Source organism: Lolium perenne, chromosome 7 (genome assembly GCF_019359855.2).
Source record: "Lolium perenne isolate Kyuss_39 chromosome 7, Kyuss_2.0, whole genome shotgun sequence".
NCBI classification, from domain to species: Eukaryota; Viridiplantae; Streptophyta; class Magnoliopsida; order Poales; family Poaceae; genus Lolium; species Lolium perenne.
In genome coordinates this window covers 322702979-322728583 of record NC_067250.2, presented here as the reverse complement: position 1 = coordinate 322728583, position 25605 = coordinate 322702979, and the positions used below count along the sequence as shown (strand labels likewise).

The 25605-nt window shown below is 46.0% G+C and overlaps 1 protein-coding gene across 1 annotated transcript; it reads left to right on the top strand.

The window, feature by feature from the left end:
* The first annotated feature begins 504 nt into the window (after window positions 1–504).
* On the top strand, window positions 505–5036 carry LOC127316216 (uncharacterized). The gene is made up of 14 exons (XM_051346625.2): window positions 505–674; window positions 862–941; window positions 1024–1098; window positions 1185–1263; window positions 1704–1771; window positions 2003–2104; window positions 3059–3148; window positions 3231–3305; window positions 3437–3469; window positions 3558–3638; window positions 3779–3832; window positions 3907–3978; window positions 4054–4128; window positions 4597–5036. The coding sequence occupies exons 1-14, from the start codon at window positions 638–640 to the stop codon at window positions 4753–4755; spliced, it is 1080 nt and encodes a 359-aa protein (XP_051202585.1). The 5' UTR covers window positions 505–637; the 3' UTR covers window positions 4756–5036.
* Window positions 5037–25605: the final 20569 nt, after the last annotated feature.

Sequence of the window (25605 nt, the reverse complement as noted above, 5' to 3'; positions counted from 1 at the left end):
TTGTCAAAAGAAAACTTGTAGGGGTCAGAACATTTTCGTTGTTTTTTTATCTGAAGGAATATTGTTGAGGAAAAATAGTGGTTGAAGATGACTAATTGGTTTTTGAACCGAATTCGATTTGGGCCCATCCAGAAGCTGCAAGACGCGACAGCCGCACACCACCAGAAGAAATAACTAAAGCTGTCCAGAGGCCGGTCGGAAGAAGCTGCAAGACGCAACAGCCGCACACCACCATAAGAACACAAACAACCCTTAAAAGGAAGATGGTGGTGCCATCCCCTTGCTCTCCCTCGCCATCACCGCCGGCCGAGAGGAAGACGGTTGTGTTTTTTTTTATCTGAAGGAATATTGTTTTGAGAAAAAAAAAGTGGTTGAAGATCACTAATCTGTTTGTGAACCGAATTCGATTTGGGCCCGTCCATTCGGTCAAAGGTCGGCCCAGTCTGACTTTGAAGAATCTCCCGCAGCCGTAGCAGGCAGCATCTCTCTTCTCTTCTTCCCCTCGACGAAGAAAGAAAAAATAATAAAAAAACAAAAGGAGGGCGGCCGCGGAGTGGAGCAACCCTAGCTAATAATCCGTCGCCGTGGCCCGCCTCATCGCCAGCCACCCGGCCGGCGACCCCGCCCCGCCGCCGCCATGGTGCTCGGCAAGATCGCCATCGTCATCGGCTCAGGTCTGCACCCTCCTCTCCATTCCCCCCTTCCGCTCTCGCTCGCTCGCTCGCTCGCGATTCCGTCCGAGCTGCCCTCGATTCAGCTTCCCGAATCCCCACCTCCAGCAGCATCTCGCGAGCTGAATCTGATTGATTTAGCTTGCTCCCCCGCCTTCCTTGTACCTAAGTTTTTGCTTGTTGCTCGCAGGCATCGTCGGAACCCTAGTCACCGGCGGCGACGCCGGCAAGCTGCCGGACCTCAGGGACGTGCTCTCCGTCTCCTTCAAGGTACGCACAACACCGCTCCCTCCCTGTGTGCCCTGTTCTACCCACTCACCATCTGACTAATCCCCTCCCCTTCCTTCCCCAGTTCATGACCAAGCAGGACAAGAAGGAAGGCTCCTCCTCCGCCGCCTCCCCGCACACTGACCAGCTCCTATCCCAGGTAGTACCGACCTTCCTCTCCTTCACCGGCCTCTTATGCCTGCAACAAGCTCGTGCGCTAATAGATCGACCGCGTGTTGCTTTCAGGTCAACTATCTCAGGGAGCAGCTCCGCGTGCTGAGCGACCAGAAGGAGATGCCGCACATCATCATCAACGGCAGGCCAGGTTAGTTGCCGCCTACTCCCCGCCAGGGGCGAAGCTAGAAAATCAGATCACTGCGTTCACCACACGGCATAGAACAATAAATGGGTTCAAACATGTAATTTGGAAGAAATTAGTAGCAATTATAAAGAAGATAAGCACTATTTCATTGGGTTCAGCTGAACCCAATCCTTATGTGCTAGCTCCGCCACTGCTCCCCGCTTCCACAGACCATAGTATCTGTAGCCAGCCTTGTGGGTGGCCTCTGCTCTTTTGCCTCTACCCATGTACTGTTAACCCCAAACATCGAAGCAAACGAACTGTGTACTTTGTTTCTGCTGTTAGTCGTTTTAACTTGCTACTAGGATAGGATTAAGTTGGTTGTTACCAGAACCAGCCTAGCCTTGCTAAATACCCGTTGGTTCCCTTTTACGTGCCGGCTGAAGCAGAATCTTCTCATGCAGGCGCTGGTGCTTACGGTTTGACTGCTATCGCTCTTGGAGCCCTCGGCTATTTATACATAAGATGGAAGGTAAACATTTACCCCCCTGTTTACTCGGTGTAAGGTTAATAGTACATATATATTTACGAATTACAAAATAAAATAAAGCTGTCTTACACTACCCTACGAGCAGCTAGTTTTATTTCCTCGTCATTTTAGATTGTTAGTGCAGCGGGTCCTAGGCTGCAAGCCAAGGTGATCCTAATCCTGTCCGAAGTTCACCATTGGCACTTGTGCTGAAGCTAACTTGATGTTCTGCAGGGATGGAAGATTACTGATTTAATGTTTGTCACCAAACGCGGGTTATCCGATGCCTGCAACGTGGTTGGCAAACAACTGGATCAGGTTTCAGAGAGTGTCCATGTAAGTTCCTTCGTCGTATGTTCACTGGAATATTGCAGTCACCTTTTCAGATGCAGGTTGCAAGGATGCCATATTGCTATCTGATGCGCATTGCATGCTGTATTGTAGTAAAATTGCATCATCAAAGTAATCAATCATCCCATTCTGTGACATCTTGATCAAGTTTCGGGCTTACACTATATCAATCTGTCTCACAACTGTGACATCTAAAGCTGAGAATACACCCCCCGTCAGAGGTTGCTCAGTTAAAAATGGCTAAACATTTTCCTTAAAATGTTGATGGTCCATTTTTCTTACTTCACAGCATCTACTAGTTCATTTTCGCGTGTTCTGTACAATGAAATTTGTATAAATCTACTTAGTGCATGTATGTAATCAGAAGATGAAAATGCACACATACAGAAGACAAGGACTAGATAGGTCTCCATGTATTTAGAACATTTGTGTTCTACGCTAGCTGCTTTGCTATTTGATGTGTATTACACATTGTATTATAGTAAAATTTGCATTATAAGATTCACCTAAATAATCAATCGTCCTTGTCATTGACATCTTGATGAATTACGACTTACACTATGCCAATCTGTATTAGTACTGGGTCATTAAACTTCGCAATACCACACTTCAGGTTTTTAAGTTGAAAATTGCTAAAGGCCTTCAGTTTGCACATAGCTTTTTTTTTTATTAGATGGCTAAACATTTTTCTTACAAAGTTGATGGCCCATTTATGTTGATGATCCTAAGCATTATGTGTGTGGTGCAAATAAAGTTTGTATCATTCTACCTAGTCCCTGTATGCAATCAGAAGAGGCAAAATGCACAAAAATAGAAGACATGCCCTAGATAGGTCTCCATATATTTAGAGCATTTGTGTTATATATGCTAGCTTCATCGTTTGCTGACTCTTAATTGTTTGAAAAATAACCATATTTTTCTTCATTCGTCTGATACCAGGCTTCAAAGAAGCATTTGTCTGGAAGGATCGACCGAGTCGATTGTAATTTAGATGAGTGCCATGAGATTATTGAAGCCACAGGAAAAGAGGTTTGCGACTTGGTCATGCAGTTCTTGTTTCCAGGATTTAGTGTAAGGGAGACTGATAAAAAAATTGATTTCTATTTCATAGGTGACTGTCATCCATGGAGATCTGAGCGCCTTTCAGGAGGAAATACAATCAGTTCATCTTGTAGTTCGCACTCTGGTAGGTACCTTGCAGGCCTGCACAGTACATATTTATGTCTTTGTGTTCAGAATAGTCTCTTTCCCTTTGAGCAGGGATTAGGACTTGTAGTACTAGGGTACAAACTGAATCTCTCCCTTTTTTTCTTGCAGGAGACAAAGCTTGGACGCCTTGCATATACTCAAGTAAGTCGAAATTTCTAGCTCGATAATTTGTTTTGCTACAGAAAGTTTTGTGTTGCCAATCCCTTCGGCTTTGATTGAAATGTCTTAGGATCACACGACGAGAGGAATACATGAGCTATGTGAGTTCACTAAAAGATTAGATCGGAGTCCGAAAGCAGATACTCTTAAGGCAAGTCCACATAATATATCTCATATCTTATTCCCTTCTATGTCCTCTTTTTAATGTCAGCACTGTCATGATTTGTCTATGGCATGTGGCATGTTAGTGAAAGTTGTATTCTCTCCTAATCCTGATCACGTATTTTCCAGATCGCAGCATCAACTCCTCGCCCTGCTATCGAATCTTCAGAAGGACTTACTAGGGTAACATCATCCACCTTCTTCCAGTATTAATATAGTTTGAATCCTCGCTGTCTGACCTTTTTGTGTTTCTACAGACTGTTTCCTTGCCATCAGGTTCGGAACCGGAATCTCCTGTAGCTCAATCACCTAGAGTAGATACTGCTAAGGTCAGTTTTAGCTCAAATGTTTTCTGCAACACGTTTGACCTGGCGTATCCCGTCTAATACATGTTGTCTCTGTAGGTTGTGCGTCCATCTACGGCCATGTCAGCATCAGGGTTGAGCATGCTAGCTGGAACTACATCGATACCTAAAAGGGTAAGACATGAGTATCTCTTTGCGTTTTGTTTCGTTGGGTCTTGTCATGGTCTGTTTGTTAGTACTTTTCCACTTGAGGAAGAGGGTGCGATCTTCCTAATGATGATTGTACACAATGAAAATAAATAATAGTCGTCTTTATATTGTAATCTGTAGCGTTAAATGTTGAACCTAATTTTGGTTTGCCATCTATCAGTTTGATTCTCCATGTTAAACACAATATGGTAAATTCTGTAACCAAAAGCAATACAGGTTTTATGCCTTTATGGGCTGTATCTTGAAGAAACATGAACTTTGTAGCTGTGTTAGTTTGTTGTGGAACTTTGCTCCTTTTCATTTTTTGCCTAGCTGATCTTGTATTTTTTTTACTATTAGTATCAATTTGTAGATTAGTATGGTTGGTTAGATCGAAAAACAGTGTTTCCAAAACCGAGCAACTGAAACTATGTTTTCCTTTCTACTATGCAGGCACCTGTGATCAACCGAGCGACTTCTATGAAGGAAGGATCGTCGTCTTCATCGGGGGCGGTGCGGAACGACGTTCCTCGTCCTCCAAGTCCAGCCGCCCTCACAAAACCTGTTTCGAGCTCAAGCCGGTTTGGCTTCCTGAGGGGCTTCACGGGTTGAGTTGAGGATAGGCGTCGAACAGTGATATATATATATACATATGTGGCACTGCCTTTTCATGGTTTGTGTCGGGAGACAGGAAGATTAACCTTTCCCTTTTATTACATGTACCATCTATCTATCCATCCATTATCTATCTAGCTAGGTATATTAAGTTAAGGTAGTGGAACAACATGGCGGTTATGGCAAAGGAAGGGATTTTGCCAGATTTTTGTAGAAAGTGGGAAAGAGAATATGGTTGGTGTCGGTGGAGGAATGGCAAGAGAGTAGTTACACTGTCATTTACTTGCTTGGATGACATTGTTAATTTTTGGGAAGGTTGCATGATGGTGTATACCAGATTTATGACATCGTAATGTTAAATGGATGGTACACTATTGTATATGTGGCTGCAGCAGCTACAATATTTCGAGGCGTGTCACCTGATAAGCTGATATTCAGCAAAAACCATTGACCGTAGCAGGAACGCTGAAATGAAGAACCCAAAGTTCAGTCACAGGATATTTTCCCAAAGTTCAATAGCTCTTCTCAAGGGCACAAAAGCTCCTCTAGCGCTACGGGGGTGCGACCTGCCTTAAGAGTAGGACGGACTGGCTCGCTCGTCCCTCGACACCGTTTAGCGCTGAAGCTCATGGATGGACTTCGAGGCGCACCATGTTCTAATTATGTCTTTTATGCATACGAAAGTTACTTTAGCAAACCTGTTAACACTACGGGAGAGCACAGATGTGCCGACGGCCGCCGTGTGTGCCGACGGCCAAATATCGGGGCCGTCGGCACAGAAGCATCCGGACCGCGGCGACAAAGATGGCCGTCAGCGTTAAAATGGCCGTCGGCACAAGCCGGTTGTGCCGACGGTCACCGTCGGCACAGTTCTGGCCGTCGGCACAGGACCAGTCTGGCCGTCGGCACAACATTTTTTTTCTTTTTTTTTTACTACAGACATGTGCCGACGGTTATACCATCGGCATAGATTTTTTCTATTTCTGCACGACAGTCTTCAAAAAATCATAACTAAATCATTTTAATTGAGAAAAATAAGTATAATATATCAAATTTTGCAGAAAAACAAGATCTATCATAGAAAAATATAAAAAATGGAATATTTGAAATACCTAAACAAATATTTTTAGAAATGAGCTATAATGTTAGAGGTTTCATGGCTTTCACACACGCCAAAAATGAAAAAATTGTCGCTCGTGGGTCGGATTAGAAATCCGCGTCCGGGGACTTGCTTCTCATCCTAGGGTCCACACACGTGCCAAATATGATCTCGTTTCGGCAAACTATGCCATGCCGAGGCCGTTTCCCACCTCATTTCCCCTAAAATCCATAGAACTCCGGACGTGATAGCCCTTTTCGTGAAGGATTTTTCAAAATAATTGTCGTATCCCAGTTTTAACAAACGGAATAGTTACTATGACATATAAAATGACGTCACGCGGCTCCGTGGGATTTTTGGACTTCGTTCAAATTGTCATCTGGCCAAAACAGGACCCCCGGGACATGCGGTATCGCCGTACCGGGCGTGCGGGTGCACCCATTTACGAACAAACTAAACGGACAAAAATTAGCACATATAATGATGCGTCGTAGAACTTAAAACAATTTTTCCGAAATTTCTGGAGCGACGGATAGTTCACCTCTAGTTCAAATCTGGTCAGTTTCCAGCGGATTCGACGGGACACCGCCGGAGGCCGCATGGGTTCCCAAAATGCTAACGAGTCCACATGTCTTGTGATAGGTGGTGTGTAGGTGGTCTACTATCATTGCACGGAGGTTTCATGTCATAGTAAAATACGCCCCATGTAGCTGCTTCACAAATAAAAACCGTTTGGGCACGCTAAAAATGAAAAGATGGTCGTCCGTAGGTCGGTTTAGAAATCCGCGTCCGGGGTCTTGCTTCCCATCCTAGGGCCCACATACGTGCCAAATATGATCTTGTTTCAGCAAACTATGCCATACCGAGGCCGTTTCCCACCTCATTTCACTTGAAATCCATAGAACTCCGGACGTGATAGCCATTTTCATGAAGGGTTTTTAAAAATAATTTCCGTATCTAATGCTCATGATTTTTGGGTAAGTTAACTTTGTAGGTTCAAAAGATGATATGGATGTCATACTTGTATTCCTCTCATTTTTCTGATCAATTTAGACATATTATTTGCCAAATTCGCATTTACTGATATTAATTATTCCTTATTAAATAAAAAACAAAAAATAAAATCATTTAATTGTATTTCAAATTCTGTATTATTATTATTTATATATATTCATTATTTTTTACTTAATAATTGTTTAGAATTTAAAAATATAGAGGTGTGACATCACGGTCAAAGGGTTAATATGATAGATATGGTAATATTAACATCAAGGTGTCATTTCTTTCAGGGAAGCTCATCCGAAGAGAACCAAGAAGTTAAGCGTGCCGGGGCGGGAGTAGTGTGAGGATGGGTGACCAACTGGGAAGTTTGACCATAAGTGCAATTTGACCTAAGATTAAGTGTACTAAGTGTGATTGTGAAAGATTAACAAGTAAAAAAGTAGAAGAAGAAAAGTGAAACAAAAATTAATTTTTTTTTTCAAATTTTTTTTTTAATATTTTTTCGAAAATAAATTTGGAAATTTTGAAATACTATGCCGACGGTGTTACCGTCGGCACAACAATCTATGCCGACGGCCAGTCTGTGCCGACGGTGATCGGGCAGTCCCCGACCAGAACTATGCCGACGACGCTATGCCGACGGTCACCGTCGGCACAGCCTGTGCCGACGGCCTTCTAGGCTGTGCCGACGGCTGGCGGCCGTCGGCATACAACATCTCTCCCGTAGTGTAAGCTCATGCATGTTCTAGTCATTACAGATACCACGCTTGCTTTCTTTTACAGCATATATGTCCATTCTGCGCTCCCTTAACAATTAGGCCTTCCTAAGGCAAAGTACCACACTTGAGTTATGTGAAGATGCCAACCTTATATGAATGTTGCTTTTGCCATTCCTTTGTGCTCAGCTGTTTCTGTACTTCTTTTAAAAACCATTAAGGCCTGATAATAAATTTTCATGCATTGATGCCAAAGTCTAGGAACACTCGTTAAACCATGCATCTAAATCTAGTGCTCGCTCTGACCCATAATACTAAGTGACATAGATTAAATGAGGGAGTAATACACATTTAAACTAAATTCACGATACTTATTATAGATGGGAGCGAATAGTACAGTATATCTAATAAACGGGGTCCGTGTCACAAGAAGAAGGACAGATCGCCGCTAGCTCTGGACCGAGAAGATGGACAAGGAAGCGCCTCCATTGTGGGGCTGGGATCCCCTTGTTCTTTTTTCGAGCCGGGCCAGTGACATCGCCGTAGGCGTGTCTCTTAACCACTTCCTTGCCCATCACCGGCGGCTCCTCTCCCTTTCCCTTTGTGCTCGTGTTGGTCTCGGCACCTCTCTCTTGCCTCTCGCACTCAATTTTCACAAAAGTGCCCGTCTCAAAGATCAAGTGTGGGAGCGTGCGGCTGTCGTCCAGCTCCTCCGCACCCAACAAGAGGCTCTGGCACTCCACCGGTACACCTTCCGCCTCCTCCACCCGCTCCTTGATCCTGCCCACCGTGTCTGTGACATCCATGTCCAGCTCCACCGACCTTGTCCGGTAATTGACAATCCAGCGGACGAGAAGCGTCATGGTTATTTCGTTCCGCACGCCGTAGGCCGCGAGCGTGTGGCCGTCCTCCATCTGTGTCCCGCCGCAGAGGAGTCGCTGCCGCGCCGGCCGGATCCCGACGCCGCCCTGACGTTGCTTCGCCCCGATGCCGTCCTGCTCCTGCACCCTGACCCGGAAGCTCTCGACGGTGTCGCTGCTCTCTACGCCGGAGATGGTCATGATGCTGCTGCGGTCTAACCTCTTCACGAACACCCGCATCCCCGTCTCCACGAGCTGGATCGTCGCCGAGTGGACGACGCCGTGCTCTGCCAGCGTGGTGTCGTCGTCGTCCGGCAGGGCCGAGCAGGCGAACACCAGGCGCTGCCGCGACGGAGGGATCCCCTCCATGTTGCGGAGCGTTGCCTTGACGCTCGCCACCGTGTCGTCGCTAGAGACCTCTAGGGCGACGACCTTTAGGGCGTCCGGAGCATAGTCTGGACGGCATGGCCTAGGGACGGTGACGAAGACCGTCATCTTCTTCGTCTCGCTCTCTTCCTCGTTGACTTGGGCTGCCATGGCTGTCGCGAGGTTTTCTTGGATGGTGCGGCATTCAGATCGGGCAAGCGTAGAGCTAAGACGATGGCCAGCCGGCCGAACTCTGTGCTAGACTTCCCAGGAATACCTTGGTTTAGATGGAAAGATAAATTTCGAGGAATACTAGAAATACACACCTGGTGCACGAGAATCTTTTCTTTTGCGAAACAAATTTAGCCCTAACCTTGTTTTTCAGTAGAAAATAATGTGTAATAGTACGTGTTACAGGGAAATTTCATATATGCTTCAAAAATACAGTAGGCAGTAGAATTTGTACTTGGGGATGAATAAATTTGTACACTTTTGTTGGCTCCTGTTTGCTTGTCAATTTGGACGGTTCACAACAAAATACCCTTTGATGGATACGTTCACCACCTGAAGTTCACAATGTCTCTAGGATGGACACGCTCCCGACATCACCATCAAACCATAGCATATGTTTTGTTCCAGTAGCGGCCCATGCATAAAGCTAGCGTTCCGGCCTGTAGGTTGCATCTCGGCGCTCCTATTGGTGTTCCTCTTGATGTTGATCTTATTACTCTGCGGAGCCGTGGGGTTGTGCGTATCTTGGTGGCCATGGTGCCCAAGGCACTGGAGAGACAGGTGGATCTGGGTCATATCTTTGCCGTGGCATGTGCTGTGAAGGTTTTTGATTTTGTTTTTCATCGCGAGCCGACTGATTTTGTCGCGGACCCGTCTTTCGCTCCTTTTTTTTCTGGAGACGGAAGGATGATGATGTGGATGAAGAGGACTTGGGCAACGAACAAGGACCATGCTATTTCTGGTCCATCTGGGGCATCGACCTCGTCTGAGGCTTCTAACATGGACGTGGACACTTCTCTCCCTCCTTCCTCGGCGAATAAAGGAAAGTCTGTGGCGGCATCTCATGTCTTCTGTTCGGTCATTACTTCATATAATGCTAACCCGAGGACTAGGATTCTAAATGTTACAGATAAACCTAGAAGTACACCTACGTGAGGACGACGGAGGAAGTATCACCTATGATGGGTTCACGCTTGCCACCGTCCACTTAAATTTTCGTACCCTAATTAATTGTTAGTACCACGGCTACACATAAGCACCAAAATTTGGTACGAAAATACTTGACCTAGCCACTCCATCGACAGAAGTAATCTTGGGAAGCGTGAGGTCGAAGAGGGTTAGAGTCTTGCCGGTTGGGCACCAACAATACCTTCTCCAGCTCCAATTTGGGCACCCCGCCCGCTGTTCCTAGCCCAACTCCGGGTGCTACCCCAGCCACCGCCGTCGCCGCTCCATCCGAATCGAGGATGAGCTCGTGCGACGAGTTCGTCGATGTCGATCTGTCGGATTCGTCGAGGTCGGACGATTCCGACCTCGACGAGCTGCTCCAGGACCACGAGATGGAGTCCACCATGCTCCTCCTCTCCGTCAAGGAGCTGGAGGACCGCGCGAAGCTGCTGAATCAGAGACGCGGGTCCATGTTAGGCCGGAACCACATCCAGTGGAATCGCCTCCTCGGCGACGAGCAGCTGATGGAGGACTACTTCGCCGAGGTACCTACCTATCCTCCCCATCTATTCCGTAGGAGGTTGATACGTCTCAAACGTATCTATAATTTCTTATGTTTCATGCTAGTTTTATGACATTACCTACATGTTTTGTTCACACTTTATATCGTTTTGATGCATTTTCCGGAACTAACCTATTGACGAGATGCCGAAGTGCCAGTTCCTGTTTTCTGCTGTTTTTGGTTTCAGAAATTATAGTAAGGAAATATTCTCGGAATTGGACGAAATCAACGCCCAGCATCTTAGAATCACACGAAGCTTCCAGAACACCCGAGAGCCGCCAGAGGAGGGCCCTGTGGGCCCCAGATGATAGGCTGGCGCGGCCAGGGGGTGGGTCGCGCCCCCCTACTGTGTCGTCGCCTCGTCAGCCCTCCGACTCCGCCTCTTCGCCTATTTAAAGGTCCCTGACCTAAAACCTCGGACGAAAAAGCCACGGTACGAGAAAACTTCCAGAGCCGCCGCCATCGCGAAGCCAAGATCTGGGGGACAGGAGTCTCTGTTCCGGCACGCCGCCGGGACGGGGAAGTGCCCCCGGAAGGCTCCTCCATCGACACCACCGCCATCTTCATCACCGCTACTGTCTCCCATGAGGAGGGAGTAGTTCTCCATCGAGGCTAAGAGCTGTACCGGTAGCTATGTGGTTAATCTCTCTCTCTGTACCCCAATGCAATGATCTCATGAATTGCTTTGCATGATTGAGATCCATATGATTAGCTTTGTATCACTATTAGTCTATGTGCTACTCTTGTGATGTTATTAAAGTAGTCTATTCCTCCTTCACGGTGTAATGGTGACAGTGTGTGCATCGTATAGTACTTGGCGTAGGTTATGATCATAATCTCTTGTAGGTTATGGAGTTAATTATTACTATGATAGTATTGATGTGATTTATTCCCCCTTCATAGTGTAAAGGTGACAGTGTGTATGCTATGTTAGTACTCGGTTTAAATTGCAAAGATCTATTATGCTCTAAAGGTTACTTAAATATGAATGCCGAATGTTGTGGAGCTTGTTAACTCCGGCATTGAGGGAGCTCTTGTAGCCCTACGCAATTAGTGGTGTTCATCATCCAACAAGAGAGTGTAGAGTGGTTTTTTTATGTGATCAATTTTGAGAGTGTCCACTAGTGAAAGTATGATCCCTAGGCCTTGTTTCCAAACATCGAAACACCGTTTATTTACTGTTTTACTGCATCTTTACTTCCTGCAATATTACTACCATCAACTGCACGCCAGCAAGCACTTTTCTGGCGCCGTTACTACTGCTCATATTCATTCATACCACTTGTATTTCACTATCTCTTCGCCGAACTAGTGCACCTATACATCTGACAAGTGTATTAGGTGTGTTGGGGACACAAGAGACTTCTTGTATCGTGATTGCAGGGTTGCTTGAGAGGGATATCTTTGACCTCTTCCTCCCTGAGTTCGATAAACCTTGGGTGATCCACTTAAGGGAAACTTGCTGCTGTTCTACAAACCTCTGCTCTTGGAGGCCCAACACTGTCTACAAGAATAGAAGCACCCGTAGACATCAAGCACTTTTCTGGCGCCGTTGCCGGGGAGGAAAGGTAAAAGGCACTCATACTCCGGTCCCAGGTAACTAAGTACTTTTATGTTGCCGTTGTGTGTGTGCTCGAAGCTATTTCCTTTAGATCCTGCAATTGCATCTTTTTGTTTCTTGTTTACACTAGTTAGGCCTAATGGAAAACAACACAATGAGAGATCTTTATGAACTTTATCTTGAATTAGGACATGATGTGTTTGAAGAGAAAATTAAAAAACCCATGGAACTTATGCATGCTAATGGGAATGTTATTAGTATGAATGCTTTGAACACCATTGTTGCTAATGCTATGGAAGAATTTAAGCTTGGGGAGGTCGGTTTTGATGGAAATGATCTCTTTAGCCCTCCGGGTATTGAGGAGAAAGTTTATGTTGATTATGATATGCCTCCCATATATGATGATTATAATGATAGTGGTCTTTTGGTGCCGCCTACTATGGAGGATAAGTTTAATTATGATTACAATATTCCTCCTATATTTGATGATGAGAATAATAATGATAGCTACTTTGTTGAATTTGCTCCCACTACAACTAATAAAATTGATTATGCTTATGTGGAGAGTAATGATACTTTTATGCATGTGAATAAGAATGATTTATGTGATACTTATATTGTTGAGTTTGTTCATGATGCCTTTGAAAATTATTATGAGAGAGGAAAATATGGTTGTAGAAATTTTCATGTTACTAAAACACCTCTCTATATGCTGAAATTTTTGAAGTTACACTGGTTTTATCTTCCTATGCTTGTTACTTTGCTCTTCATGAACTTGTTTATTTACAAGATTCCTATGCATAGGAAGCATGTTAGACTTAAATGTGTTTTGAATTTGCTTCTTGATGCTCTCTTTTGCTTCAACTCTTGTTTCTTGCGAGTGCATCATTAAAATTGCTGAGCCCATCTTAATGGTTATAAAGAAAGAACTTCTTGGGAGATAACCCATGTGTTTATTTTACTACAACACTTTTGTTTTATATTTGAGTCTTGGAAGTTGTTACTACTGTAGCAACCTCTCCTTATCTTATTTTATTGCATTGTTGTGCCAAGTAAAGTCTTTGATAGTAATGTTGATACTAGATTTGGATTACTGCGCAGAAATAGATTTCTGTCTGTCACGAATTTGGGCAGGGTTCTCTGTAGGTAACTCAGAAAAATCTGCCAATTTACGTACGTGATCCTCAGATATGTACGCAACTTTCATTAAATGTGAGCATTTTCATCTGAGCAAGTCTGGTGCCACTTTAAAATTCGTCTTTACGGACTATTCTGTTTTGACAGATTCCGCCTTTTATTTCGCATTGCCTCTTTTGCTATGTTGGATGGATTTCTTTGTTCCATTGACTTCCAGTAGCTTTGGGCAATGTCCAGAAGTGTTAAGAATGATTGTGTTATCTCTGAACATGTGAATTTTTGATTATGCACTAACCCTCTAATGTGTTTGTTTCGAGTTTGGTGTGGAGGAAGTTTTCAAGGGTCAAGAGAGGAGGATGATATACTAAGATCAAGAAGAGTGAAAAGTCTAAGCTTGGGGATGCCCCCGTGGTTCATCCCTGCATATTTCAAGAAGACCCAAGTGTCTAAGCTTGGGGATGCCCAAGGCATCCCCTTCTTCATCAACAATTTATCAGGTTTCTTCTCTTGAAACTATATTTTTTTTCGGTCACATCTTATGTACTTTACTTGGAGCGTCTGTTTGTTATTGTTTATGTTTTAATAAGTTCATCCTTGTGTGGGAGAGAGACACGCTCCGCTGGTTCGTATGAACACATGTGTTCTTAGCTTTTAATGTTCATGGCGAAGGTTGAAACTGCTTCGTTCATTGTTATATAGTTGGAAACAGGAAATGCTGCATGTGGTAATTGGTATAATGTCTTGAATAATTTGATACTTGGCAATTGTTGTGCTCATATAGATCATGTTTAAGCTCTTGCATCATGTACTTTGTACCCATTAATGAAGAACTACATAGAGCTTGTTAAAATTTGGTTTGCATGATTGGTCTCTAGAGTCTAGATATTTTCTGGTTAAGGTGTTTGAACAACAAGGAAGACGATGTAAAGTCTTATAATGCTTACAATATGTTCATATGTGAGTCTTGCTGCAACGTTTTATACTTGAGTTTGCTTCAAACAACCTTGCTAGCCTAGCCTTGTATTGAGAGGAATTCTTCTCGTGCATCCAAATCCTTGAGCCAAAAACTATGCCATTTGTGTCCACCATACCTACCTACTACATGGTATTTCTCTGCCATTCCAAGCAAATACTTCATGTGCTACCTTTAAACAATTCAAAAGCTATTATCTCTTATTTGTGTCAATGTTTTATAGCTCATGAGGAAGTATGTGGTGTTTATCTTTCGATCTTGTCATTTACTTTTGACAGACTTTCACAATGGACTAGTGGCTTCATCCGCTTATCCAATAACTTTGCAAAAAGAGCTGGCAATGGGGTTCCCAGCCCCAATTAATTAACTTGCATTAATAATTCTCTTCACATGTTTTGCTCTGATTCATCAGTAAGCAACTTAATTTTGCAAATAGACACTCCTTCATGGTATGTGATTGTTGGAAGGCACCCGAGGATTCGGTTAGCCATGGCTTGAGAAAGCAAAGGTTGGGAGGAGTGTCATCCATAAATAAATAAAAAAACTAAACTAAAGTACATGTGTAAACAAAAGAGAAGAGGGATGATCTACCTTGCTGGTAGAGATAACGTCCTTCATGGGAGCCGCTCTTGAAAGTCTGGTTGATGAGTGATGGCTACGGGTGCTTCTATTCTTGTAGACAGTGTTGGGCCTCCAAGAGCAGAGGTTTGTAGAACAGCAGCAAGTTTCCCTTAAGTACGTGGATCACCCAACGTTTATCGAACTCAGGGAGGAAGAGGTCAAAGATATCCCTCTCATGCAACCCTGCAACCACAAAGCAAGAAGTCTCTTGTGTCCCCAACACACCTAATAGGTGCACTAGTTCGGCGAAGAGATAGTGAAATACAAGTGGTATGAATGAATATGAGTTGTAGTACGGCGCCAGAAAAGTGCTTGCTGGCGTGCAGTTGATGGTAGTAATATTGCAGGCAGTATAAATGCAGTAAAACAGTAAACAAGCAGCGATAGCAGTATTTAGGAACAAGGCCTAGGGATCATACTTTCACTAGTGGACACTCTCAACATTGATCACATAACAGAATAAATTGATAGATGCTAGACTCTACACCCTCTTGTTGGATGATGAACACCACTAACTGTGTAGGATTACACGAACCCTCAATGCCGGAGTTAACAAGCTCCACAATATTCAATGTTCATATTTAAATAACCTTAGAGTGCATAACAGATCAACATAACCAAACCAAGTACTAACATAGCATGCACACTGTCACCTTCACACTACGAAAGGAGGAATAGATCACATCAATACTATCATAGCAATAGTTATCTTCATAATCTACAAGAGATCACAATCATAGCCTACGCCAAGTACTACACGATGCACACACTGTCACCATTACACCGTGCAGGAGGAATAAACTACTTTAATAACATCACTAGAGTAGCACACAGATAAATTGTGATACAAAACACATTGCAATCATAAAGGGATATAAATAAGCACTTCACTATGCTATTCATAACAGTGAATAAGTATTCTGTGAAATATAGCCTAAGAGACCCACACGGTGCACACACTGTCACCTTTACGCACGTGGGACAAGGAGTCTCCGAAGATCACATAAGTAAAATCCACTTGACTAGCATAATGACATCTAGATTACAAGCATCATCATATGAATCTCAATCATGTAAGGCAGCTCATGAGATTATTGTATTGAAGTACACAGGAGAGAGATGAACCACATAGCTACCGGTACAACCCCGAGCCTCGATGGAGAACTACTCCCTCCTCATGGGAGACAGCAGCGTTGATGAAGATGGCGGTGGTGTTGATGGAGAAGCCTTCCGGGGGCACTTCCCCGTCCCGGCGGCGTGCCGGAACAGAGACTCCTGTCCCCCAGATCTTGCCTTCGCGATGGCGGCGGCTCTGGAAGGTTTCTCGTATCGTGGCTTTTCCGTATCGAAGATTTAGGTCAGGGACCTTTATATAGGCGAAGAGGCGGCGTCAGAAGGTCAACGAGGCGACGACACAACAGGGGGGCGCGGGCCCCCCTTGGCCGCGCCGGCCTACTGTTTGGTGGGCCTGTGGCCCCCCTCTGGCGGCTCTCGGGTGTTCTGGAAGCTTCATGCAATCCTAAGATGCTGGGCGTTGATTTCGTCCGATTCCGAGAATATTTCCTTACTAGGATTTCTGAAACCAAAAACAGCAGAAAACAGCAACTGGCCCTTCGGCATCTCGTCAATAGGTTAGTTCCGGAAAACGCATAAAAACGATATAAAGTGTGAACAAAACATGTAGGTATTGTCATAAAACAAGCATGGAACATAAGAAATTGTAGATACGTTTGAGACGTATCAAGCATCCCCAAGCTTAGTTCCTACTCGCCCTCGAGTAGGTAAACGATAACAATGATAATTTCTTAAGTGACATGCTACCAACATAATCTTGATCAACATTATTGTAAAGCATATGAAGTGAATGAAGTGATAATAAAGATAATGACTAAACAACTGAATCATATAGCAAAGACTTTTCATGAATAGTACTTTCAAGACAAGCATCAATAAGACTTGCATAAAAGTTAACTCATAAAGCAATAGATTCAAAGTAGAAGGCATTGAAGCAACACAAAGGATGATTAAGTTTCAGCAATTGATTTCAACTTGTAACATGTATATCTCATGGATAGTTTTCAACATAAAGCAATATAACAAGTGCAATAGGTAAACATGTAAGAATCAATGCACACAGTTTACACAAGTGTTTGCTTCTAGGATAGAAAGAAGTAGGTAAACTGACTCAACAATAAAGTAAAAGATAGGCCCTTCACAGAGGGAAGCATTGATTGCTATATTTGTGCTAGAGCTTTGGTTTTGAAAACAAGAAACAATTTTGTCAACGGTAGTAATAAAGCATATGCATTATGTAAATTATATCCTACAAGTTGCAAGCCTCATGCATAATATACTAATAGTGCCCGCACCTTGTCCTAATTAGCTCGGATTACCTGGATTATCATCGCAATACATATGTTTTAACCAAGTGTCACAAAGGGGTACCTCTATGCCGCCTGTACAAAGGTCTAAGGAGAAAGCTCGCATTGGATTTCTCGCTTTTGATTATTCTCAACTTAGACATCCATACCGGGACAACATAGACAACAGATAATGGACTCCTCTTTAATGCATAAGCAATTAGCAACAATTAATGTTCTCATATGAGATTGAGGATATTTGTCCAAAACTGAAACTTCCACCATGATTCATGGCTTTAGTTAGCGGCCCAATGTTCTTCTCTAACAGTATGCATGCTCTAACCATTCAACTAGTGGTAAATCTCCCTTACTTCAGACAAGACGGACATGCATAGCAACTCACATGATATTCAACAAAGTGTTGATGGCGTTGTTGCGGTCAGAAACCCACCGGCGAGCAGCGACGGGCAACACAGTAGAGCCGGGAGGCTCCCAGGACTGCGGCTGGCCCTGGTCCCTCGAGCGACGGCCCGCAAAGCCTCGGCACGCACGTCCGATGCTGGTGCAAGGGCGTGCCACCTGACCTATACCTGGTGATGGCGTGTATTTCACACGTTCGTTGGGCAACCCCAAGAGGAAGGTATGATGCGCACAGCAGCAAGTTTTCCCTCAGAAAGAAACCAAGGTTTATCGAACCAGGAGGAGCCAAGAAGCACGTTGAAGGTTGATGGCGGCGGGATGTAGTGCGGCGCAACACCAGAGATTCCGGCGCCAACGTGGAACCTGCACAACACAACCAAAGTACTTTGCCCCAACGAAACAGTGAGGTTGTCAATCTCACCGGCTTGCTGTAACAAAGGATTAACCGTATTGTGTGGAAGATGATTGTTTGCAGAAAACGAGAGAACAAGATTGCAAGAGATTGTATTTCAGTAAAGAGAATTGGACCGGGGTCCACAGTTCACTAGAGGTGTCTCTCCCATAAGACAAACAGCATGTTGGGTGAACAAATTACAGTTGGGCAATTGACAAATAAAGAGAGCATGACCATGCACATACATATCATGATGAGTATAGTGAGATTTAATTGGGCATTACGACAAAGTACATAGACCGCCATCCAACTGCATCTATGCCTAAAAAGTCCACCTTCAGGTTATCATCCGAACCCCCTCCAGTATTAAGTTGCTAACAACAGACAATTGCATTAAGTATGGTGCGTAATGTAATCAACAACTACATCCTTAGACATAGCATCAATGTTTTATCCCTAGTGGCAACATCACAACACAACCTTAGAACTTTCTCACATTGTCCCGGTGTCAATGCGAGGCATGAACCCACTATCGAGCATAAGTACTCCCTCTTGGAGTTACAAGCATCTACTTGGCCAGAGCATCTACTAGTAACGGAAAGCATGCAAGATCATAAACAACACATAAGCATAACTTTGATAATCAACATAACAAGTATTCTCTATTCATCGGATCCCAACAAACGCAACATATAGGATTACAGATAGACGATCTTGATCATGTTAGGCAGCTCACAAGATCCGACAATGATAGCACAATGGGGAGAAGACAACCATCTAGCTACTGCTATGGACCCATAGTCCAGGGGTAGACTACTCACTCATCACTCCGGAGGCGACCATGGCGGTGTAGAGTCCTCCGGGAGATGAATCCCCTCTCCGGCAGGGTGCCGGCGGCGATCTCTGGATCCCCGAGATGGGATCGGCGGTGGCGGCGTCTCGCAAGGTTTTCCGTATCGTGGCTCTCTGCAGGGGGTTTCGTCACGGGGGCTATTTGTAGGCGGAAGGGTAGGTCAAGAGGCGGCACGGGGCCCCACACCACGGGGCCGCGCGGCCAAGGGGGGCCGCGCCGCCTATGGTGTGGCCCCTCCGTGGCCCCTCTTCGTCTCTCCTTCGGACTTACGGAAGCTTCGTGGAAAAATAGGCCCTGGGCTTTGATTTCGTCCAATTCCGAGAATATTTCGTTACTAGGATTTCTGAAACCAAAAACAGCAGAAACAAAGAATCGGCACTTCGGCATCTTGTTAATAGGTTAGTTCCAGAAAATGCACGAATATGACATAAAGTGTGCATAAAACATGTAGATAACATCAATAATGTGGCATGGAACATAAGAAATTATCGATACGTCGGAGACGTATCAGCATCCCCAAGCTTAGTTCTGCTCGTCCCGAGCAGGTAAAACGATAACACAGATAATTTCTGGAGTGACATGCCATCATAATTTTGATCATACTATTTGTAAAGGATATGTAGTGAATGCAGCGATCAAAACAATGTATATGACATGAGTAAACAAGTGAATCATAAAGCAAAGACTTTTCATGAATAGCACTTCAAGACAAGCATCAATAAGTCTTGCATAAGAGTTAACTCATAAAGCAATAATTCAAAGTAAAGGCATTGAAACAACACAAAAGAAGATTAAGTTTCAGCGGTTGCTTTTAACTTGTAACATGTATATCTCATGGATATTGTCAACATAGAGTAATATAATAAGTGCAATAAGCAAGTATGTAGGAATCAATGCACAGTTCACACAAGTGTTTGCTTCTTGAGGTGGAGAGAAATAGGTGAACTGACTCAACATTGAAAGTAAAAGAATGGTCCTCATAGAGGAAAAGCATCGATTGCTATATTTGTGCTAGAGCTTTGATTTTGAAAACATGAAACAATTTTGTCAACGGTAGTAATAAAGCATATGCATCATGTAAATTATATCTTATAAGTTGCAAGTCTCATGCATAGTATACTAATGTTATCACCAGAATTTGACCGAGTCAGAGGTGGGCCACGATTGAGAAAGACTTGAAGATATACATGGAAGGGAAAAACAAGAATTGGCCTTATACACGAAATTGGGCTGAATTGCCCATTGTATCTGTAATATAGTAGATCGTATCTTTAGATTAAAAGTTAGAGTTTTACTCGTGCACGGTTAGGTGCACGTCCGAATTAGAAAGTCCGCTGGACTATAAATATGTATCTAGGGTTTATGGAATAAACAACAACACAACGTTCACCCCAAAACAAACCAATCTCGGCGCACCGCCAACTCCTTCGTCTCGAGGGTTTCAATCAGGTAAGCGATATGCTGCCTAGATCGCATCTCGCGATCTAGGCAGCACAAGCTCCACGTTGTTCATGCGTTGCGCGTACTGAAGCGTCTTTGATGGCGCGCAACGTAGTTATCATAGATGTGTTAGGGTTAGCATGGCTCTTCGTATAAACATGCTTACGTAGTGCAACCCTTGCATGTCTAGCCGCCCTCACGCCTATCTCAGGCGTGGGGGCGGCACCCTGCTTGTTCATCATCTAGTAGATCTGATCCGTTACGATTGCTCCTTGTTATGCAAGGATTAGTTTAATATCTGCAATAGTTAGGCCTTACAAAGGGGGGGAGGATCCAGTGGCACGTAGGGTGGCGTTCGCAAGTCCTAAACAGGATGTTCCGCGGATCAACATCATTGTTGGTTCTTTGGCCTTGTTTAGGATCGGCTTATGAGCACCGTGCGTGGCCGCGAGGCCCAACCTGGAGTAGGATGATCCGATTATGCGGTGAAAACCCTAAATCGTCGTAGATCTCATTAGCTTTATCTTGATCAAGCAGGATCACCAAGTATTCGTGCACCCCGTACGGATCATGGGTGGATCGGCTCTTTGAGCCGATTCACAGGATAACCTGAGAGCCGATCGAGGCTCGTATTTAATGTTTACGTGTATGCCATGCAGGAACTAAGCGAGGCATCCCCATCACCTTCCTGACCAGGTATAGGTCAGGTGGCACGCCCTTGCACTTCGCATCGCCGCGTGTGACCAGAAGAGCATTGCGGGCCGTCGCTCGGAGGGGTCTCAGCCAGCCGCAGCTCTAGGCTCTTCCCGGCTCTACCGTGTTGACAGGCCGCTGCCCGCCGGTGGGTTTTGGCGATCAACACATTCTGGCACGCCCGGTGGGACTATCATCTACATCAACCACATCGCCATCTACATCTGAGATGGCGGCGGACGGCACGCCAGTCACCTACGAGGAGCTGCCTGCTGAGCTCAAGAAGAAACATGACGAGATCAAGGCCACCCTCGAAGCCGACCTCATCGGCTCTTTTCAGAGAACCCGTACCCATGGCATCAGATGGAAGGGGTTCTCACCACAAGGTGCACTCGATGGGATAGATCTCTCGGCCCCGTCGGAGGAACGCACCAGGGCCCTGCGGCAGGAGATCAACTACTTGGTGGCTCACTCGCTACACCGCCACTCTGAAAACTTGGTCAACGTGTTGGAGCGTCTCGCTCTGCGCGTGATCCAGGAGATCATGAGCCACCAGTACTCGCCGTCAGGACCAGCTCTCGGGACGCACCAAGGAGAGTTGCCACTCCAGTCCCGTCCACCGCTGCCATATGCGTTGGCAGCATCACCTGAAGTGCCGGCTACACCGGCATTCGTCGTCTACAAGATCGGTGGTGACCCTAGTGACTACCAGTTCTTGGCTGAGGCGCCTAAGGAGATCCCTCAAGGATACGCGTGCACGTATGTGCCAGATTGTGGCAACTGGGCACTCTCAAACCAGGCCACAACGTCAGGGACTCCGGCGCAGACAGAGGGACGTCGGCCGACGAGCTTGAGAAGCGAGACGTGGCTAACTAAGTACGCCACCCCGACGAAACTCCAGGCCCAGCTCCTGCAGTTGGCTCAGAGCTGGAAAAGCAAACATGGCTGGCTAAGTACGCCACCCCGGCGAATCTTCAGAGTGCATCTCCTGCAGCCAGCACGGCGGATCAGATCAGTACCATACTGAGAGACCAGTTCGGCATTATGCCGAAAAGGAGGGCAATCGGCTATTCCAAGCCGTACCCCGACGAGTACGAGATGATCCCGCTGCCACCTAAATATCGGCTCCCTGACTTCTCCAAATTCAGTGGATCAGATGGCTCCAGCTCCATCGAGCACATCGGCCGATATTTGGCGCAACTAGGACCGGCTTCAGTGTCGGATCAGCTACGTGTGAGGCTCTTTTCACAGTCCCTCACAGGATCGGCTTTTGGATGGTATACCTCTTTGCCAGCAAACTCCATCCAGTCTTGGAAGCAATTGGAAGAACAGTTCCATATGCAATATCATTCAGAAGCTTCCGAGTCTAGCATTGCCGATCTAGCACAACTACGTCAGAAGCGCGGAGAAACGGTGACAGAGTACATCCAGCGCTTCAGAATCTTAGGAACCGATGTTATTCGGTTCGTATAAGCGAAAAGGAAGCGATCGAGTTGGCGTAGCTGGCCTTGCAACACAGCTCAAGGACATGGCCTCCCAAGCAGATTATCCCTCGCCGGCGCACATGGTTCGAAACTATCAGCATATGAACAGCGCCACCCGGACCTGTACCAAGACAAGTTCAAGCGTGCGATAGTCATGGTCGATACGAGAGGAAGGTGAAGTGCTGCGGGAGACCAAGAAGTAGCGGTGGCTGAATGGACTCGGGGAGGAACCCCTGTGTCCTGCAAATGGGTAAAGCCACCAGGGCCGCCCAGGGGATTTGATTTTGACGTGACCAAGACTGAACAAATCTTCGACCTCCTGCTCAAGGAGAAACAGTTGACGATTCCTGAAGGTCTCAAGTTCCCTACGGCGCAAGAGCTAAACGGAAAGCCATACTGCAAGTTCCACAACTCGCTTTCCCATGCCACCAACGACTGCAGGGTGTGGCGTCAGCACATCCAAGCGGCGATAGAGAAGGGGCGTTTAATTTTCAACCAGTACGCCATGAAGGTAGACACCCAGCCCTTCCCCGCCGTTAACATGGTAGAAGTCATCTACCCTGAGAGTTGCCAGCCAGGTCCCACGTTCAGCATCAACATGGTAGGACCTGGGAACCACTCTGGCAAAGATGGAGATGAGGGCAGCTGCTCTCATAGCAAGGATACAGAGGAGGCCGCTCCACGCGATCGGCTCCATCATGATGGCAAGCGCTACGTTACAGAGGGAGAAGTGAAGAACATAAGATATCAACGACCTCTCTCTGATCACCTCCTCAACAAATATGTGAGACAGTATGACCAACGCCGACGGTCCAACTATGATGATGAAGAAGATCGTCTGGCTAGAGAAGCCAGAAGACATCGTCGGCAGGATCGCTATGAGGAGGAGCACGAGCGCCGTGCCACGGACACATCAAGGGAGCAAGATGACAACGCCAGACACTGGGACTGCCCTTTCTTCGATTAACCGCTGGGATTCAGGAATGAGCCGATTGCCCACAATCGGCAATTGCCCAGAATGCAACAAGAAGAAGACGGAGGCAGCCAACGTGTCTGTGTTTGAGCGCTTAGGGCCTCTCCCACCACCAAGCAAACGTGCTGAGTCACTTCGTTGGGCAAATTTTGAGGATTCCGAAGACGAAGGACTTGAAGAAGAAGAAGACAGGTGCCACCGTCCGAGGTGGTGCCCTGACGGACTCAGCTGTTCACAAAAGCGCAGGGTTCAACGTTTGCGCGGCCTGGAGGAAGCCGAAAGGTTATACCTGCATACGCTAAGGAAGGCACGGCCTGATCTGGCCGCAAAGGTTCAGCGAGCCCTGGATGAAGAGGGTCGTCCACGAAGAATGGAGTGGCGTCCCAAGCAAAAGAAAGCCGATGATGAAACATCGGCTGGCGCAAACATGGTGCTTCTCTTGCCGACGGAGCTTAGTGTTCCACGATTATACGATGCACTTAAGGTGGACGACAGCAGGCGCGTCAAGTCAGAGGTTGGGTTGGTTTTATCCAGCCTAACCGAGTAGCAAGATTAAACCAATGAGCAAACCGTGCGAGGCTGATCCTTGTGATCGGCCCCGAAAAGCTTATGGAGGGACATTACAAAACCTTCATCGAACAAGCAGTGTGGAGGCCGATTCCAGCAATCGGCCAAAATTATCTTCTGCACATATTCTGTTTGTGGTCAGCAACGATCTACTGGGCAGTGGCCACGTCGGCAGATGAAAGTCAGCATAAGTCTTTGCGAAGCCGACGTGCAAGTACAGTGCCCTGACTAACCAAGAAAGCCGATATCTGCAGTCATTCAGCAGATTCGGCTCGGGGGGCATATAGTCAGATGAACATATGCAGATAAACATGTGCAGACATGCGTGCAATGAATACTGGGGGCTGATAGGAGAAAATCGGCCAGTAAAAAAAAAAATTTTTTACAGCCGATGCAAGGGCATCGACTTTAGAATTGAGACTTTAGAATTGAGAGGCAGCCGATGCGCAGCCATCGACTTTAGTGGATTTATGCAATTTTTATCGAGTCTCCACCAGATCCAGGCTAACGGTGGTACCTTCTGTTGCCTCGAGTGAGTAAAACAATGGAAACTTCTTCAGCTACTTCGAGCCGATCCGGGTTCCTGAACCTCTTTGTCAAGGATTTCCAATCTTTGGGGCTAGTTCAGCTGAAATGGAAGATTATCGGCTGTTGGAGGAAGAAAGAGGATCGGCTGTGGCGCATTCTCTCTGACATTCTCGCCCCGAGTAAGGCTCGGGGGGCAGCAGGCTCGAGTAAGACTCGGGGGGCAACAGGCCTAGTGGATACTCTGTTTAAAGAGCCGATGGGGATGCCATCGGCTGATTTTTCATTGCAGCCTCCTTCACAGATGATGAGTATTAAAAAGGACCATTGGTTTTGGTTGGAAGAATTCCAAGGTTTTCCTGAAGATTCTGCATTATCCGCCAGAATTAGAAAAAATCATCAGTTGAAGAAGGAAGGGACGAATTTCGAAGGACCGATGCGTTGTTATCGGTTTATTACGCATTGGCAAAGGGGGCGAATCGGCAAGGTCAGTAGAAGAGGGAATCGGCTAAATTGAACTAAGAAGAAATCGGCAAAATCAAATTGGGGAAGAGATCTTCATTAATAGGCAAGATTTCTTACATGAAGAGCTGATTGCTCTCAAAAGGAAACACCAGGGGATACATTGCCCCATCTACTACTACTGGCCCTATTCTAGAGGTCCTATCTATGGGCCATCACTGCTCTCGTCGTCGCCGTCGTCGCCGCTATCGGCGCTGCTCCCGGCGGGCTCGTCGTCGCTCCAATGGCCGCCGACCGGGCCCTCGTTGTCTTCATCTTCTTCGTCAGCGTCGTCCTCGTCGCCCTGTCGAAGTCGCTTCGGCCCGGCCAAGGGCAGAACCGCTTGGCCGGCGGCTCGTCGGAGGAGCTCTCGTCGTCGTCGTCCTCCTCCTCTTCCTGCTCCTCCTCCTCCTCGGAGGAGGTGAAGTCGCAGGAGAAGCTGTCGTCATCGCTCTCCTCCTCCGTTTCCCCAACGGCGAGGAAGCGGAGGTCGCTCTCCCCGTCGGTCAGGGACTTGTCGTCCTCGGACCAGATGGAGAAGTCGTGGCTAGACTCCTCCCC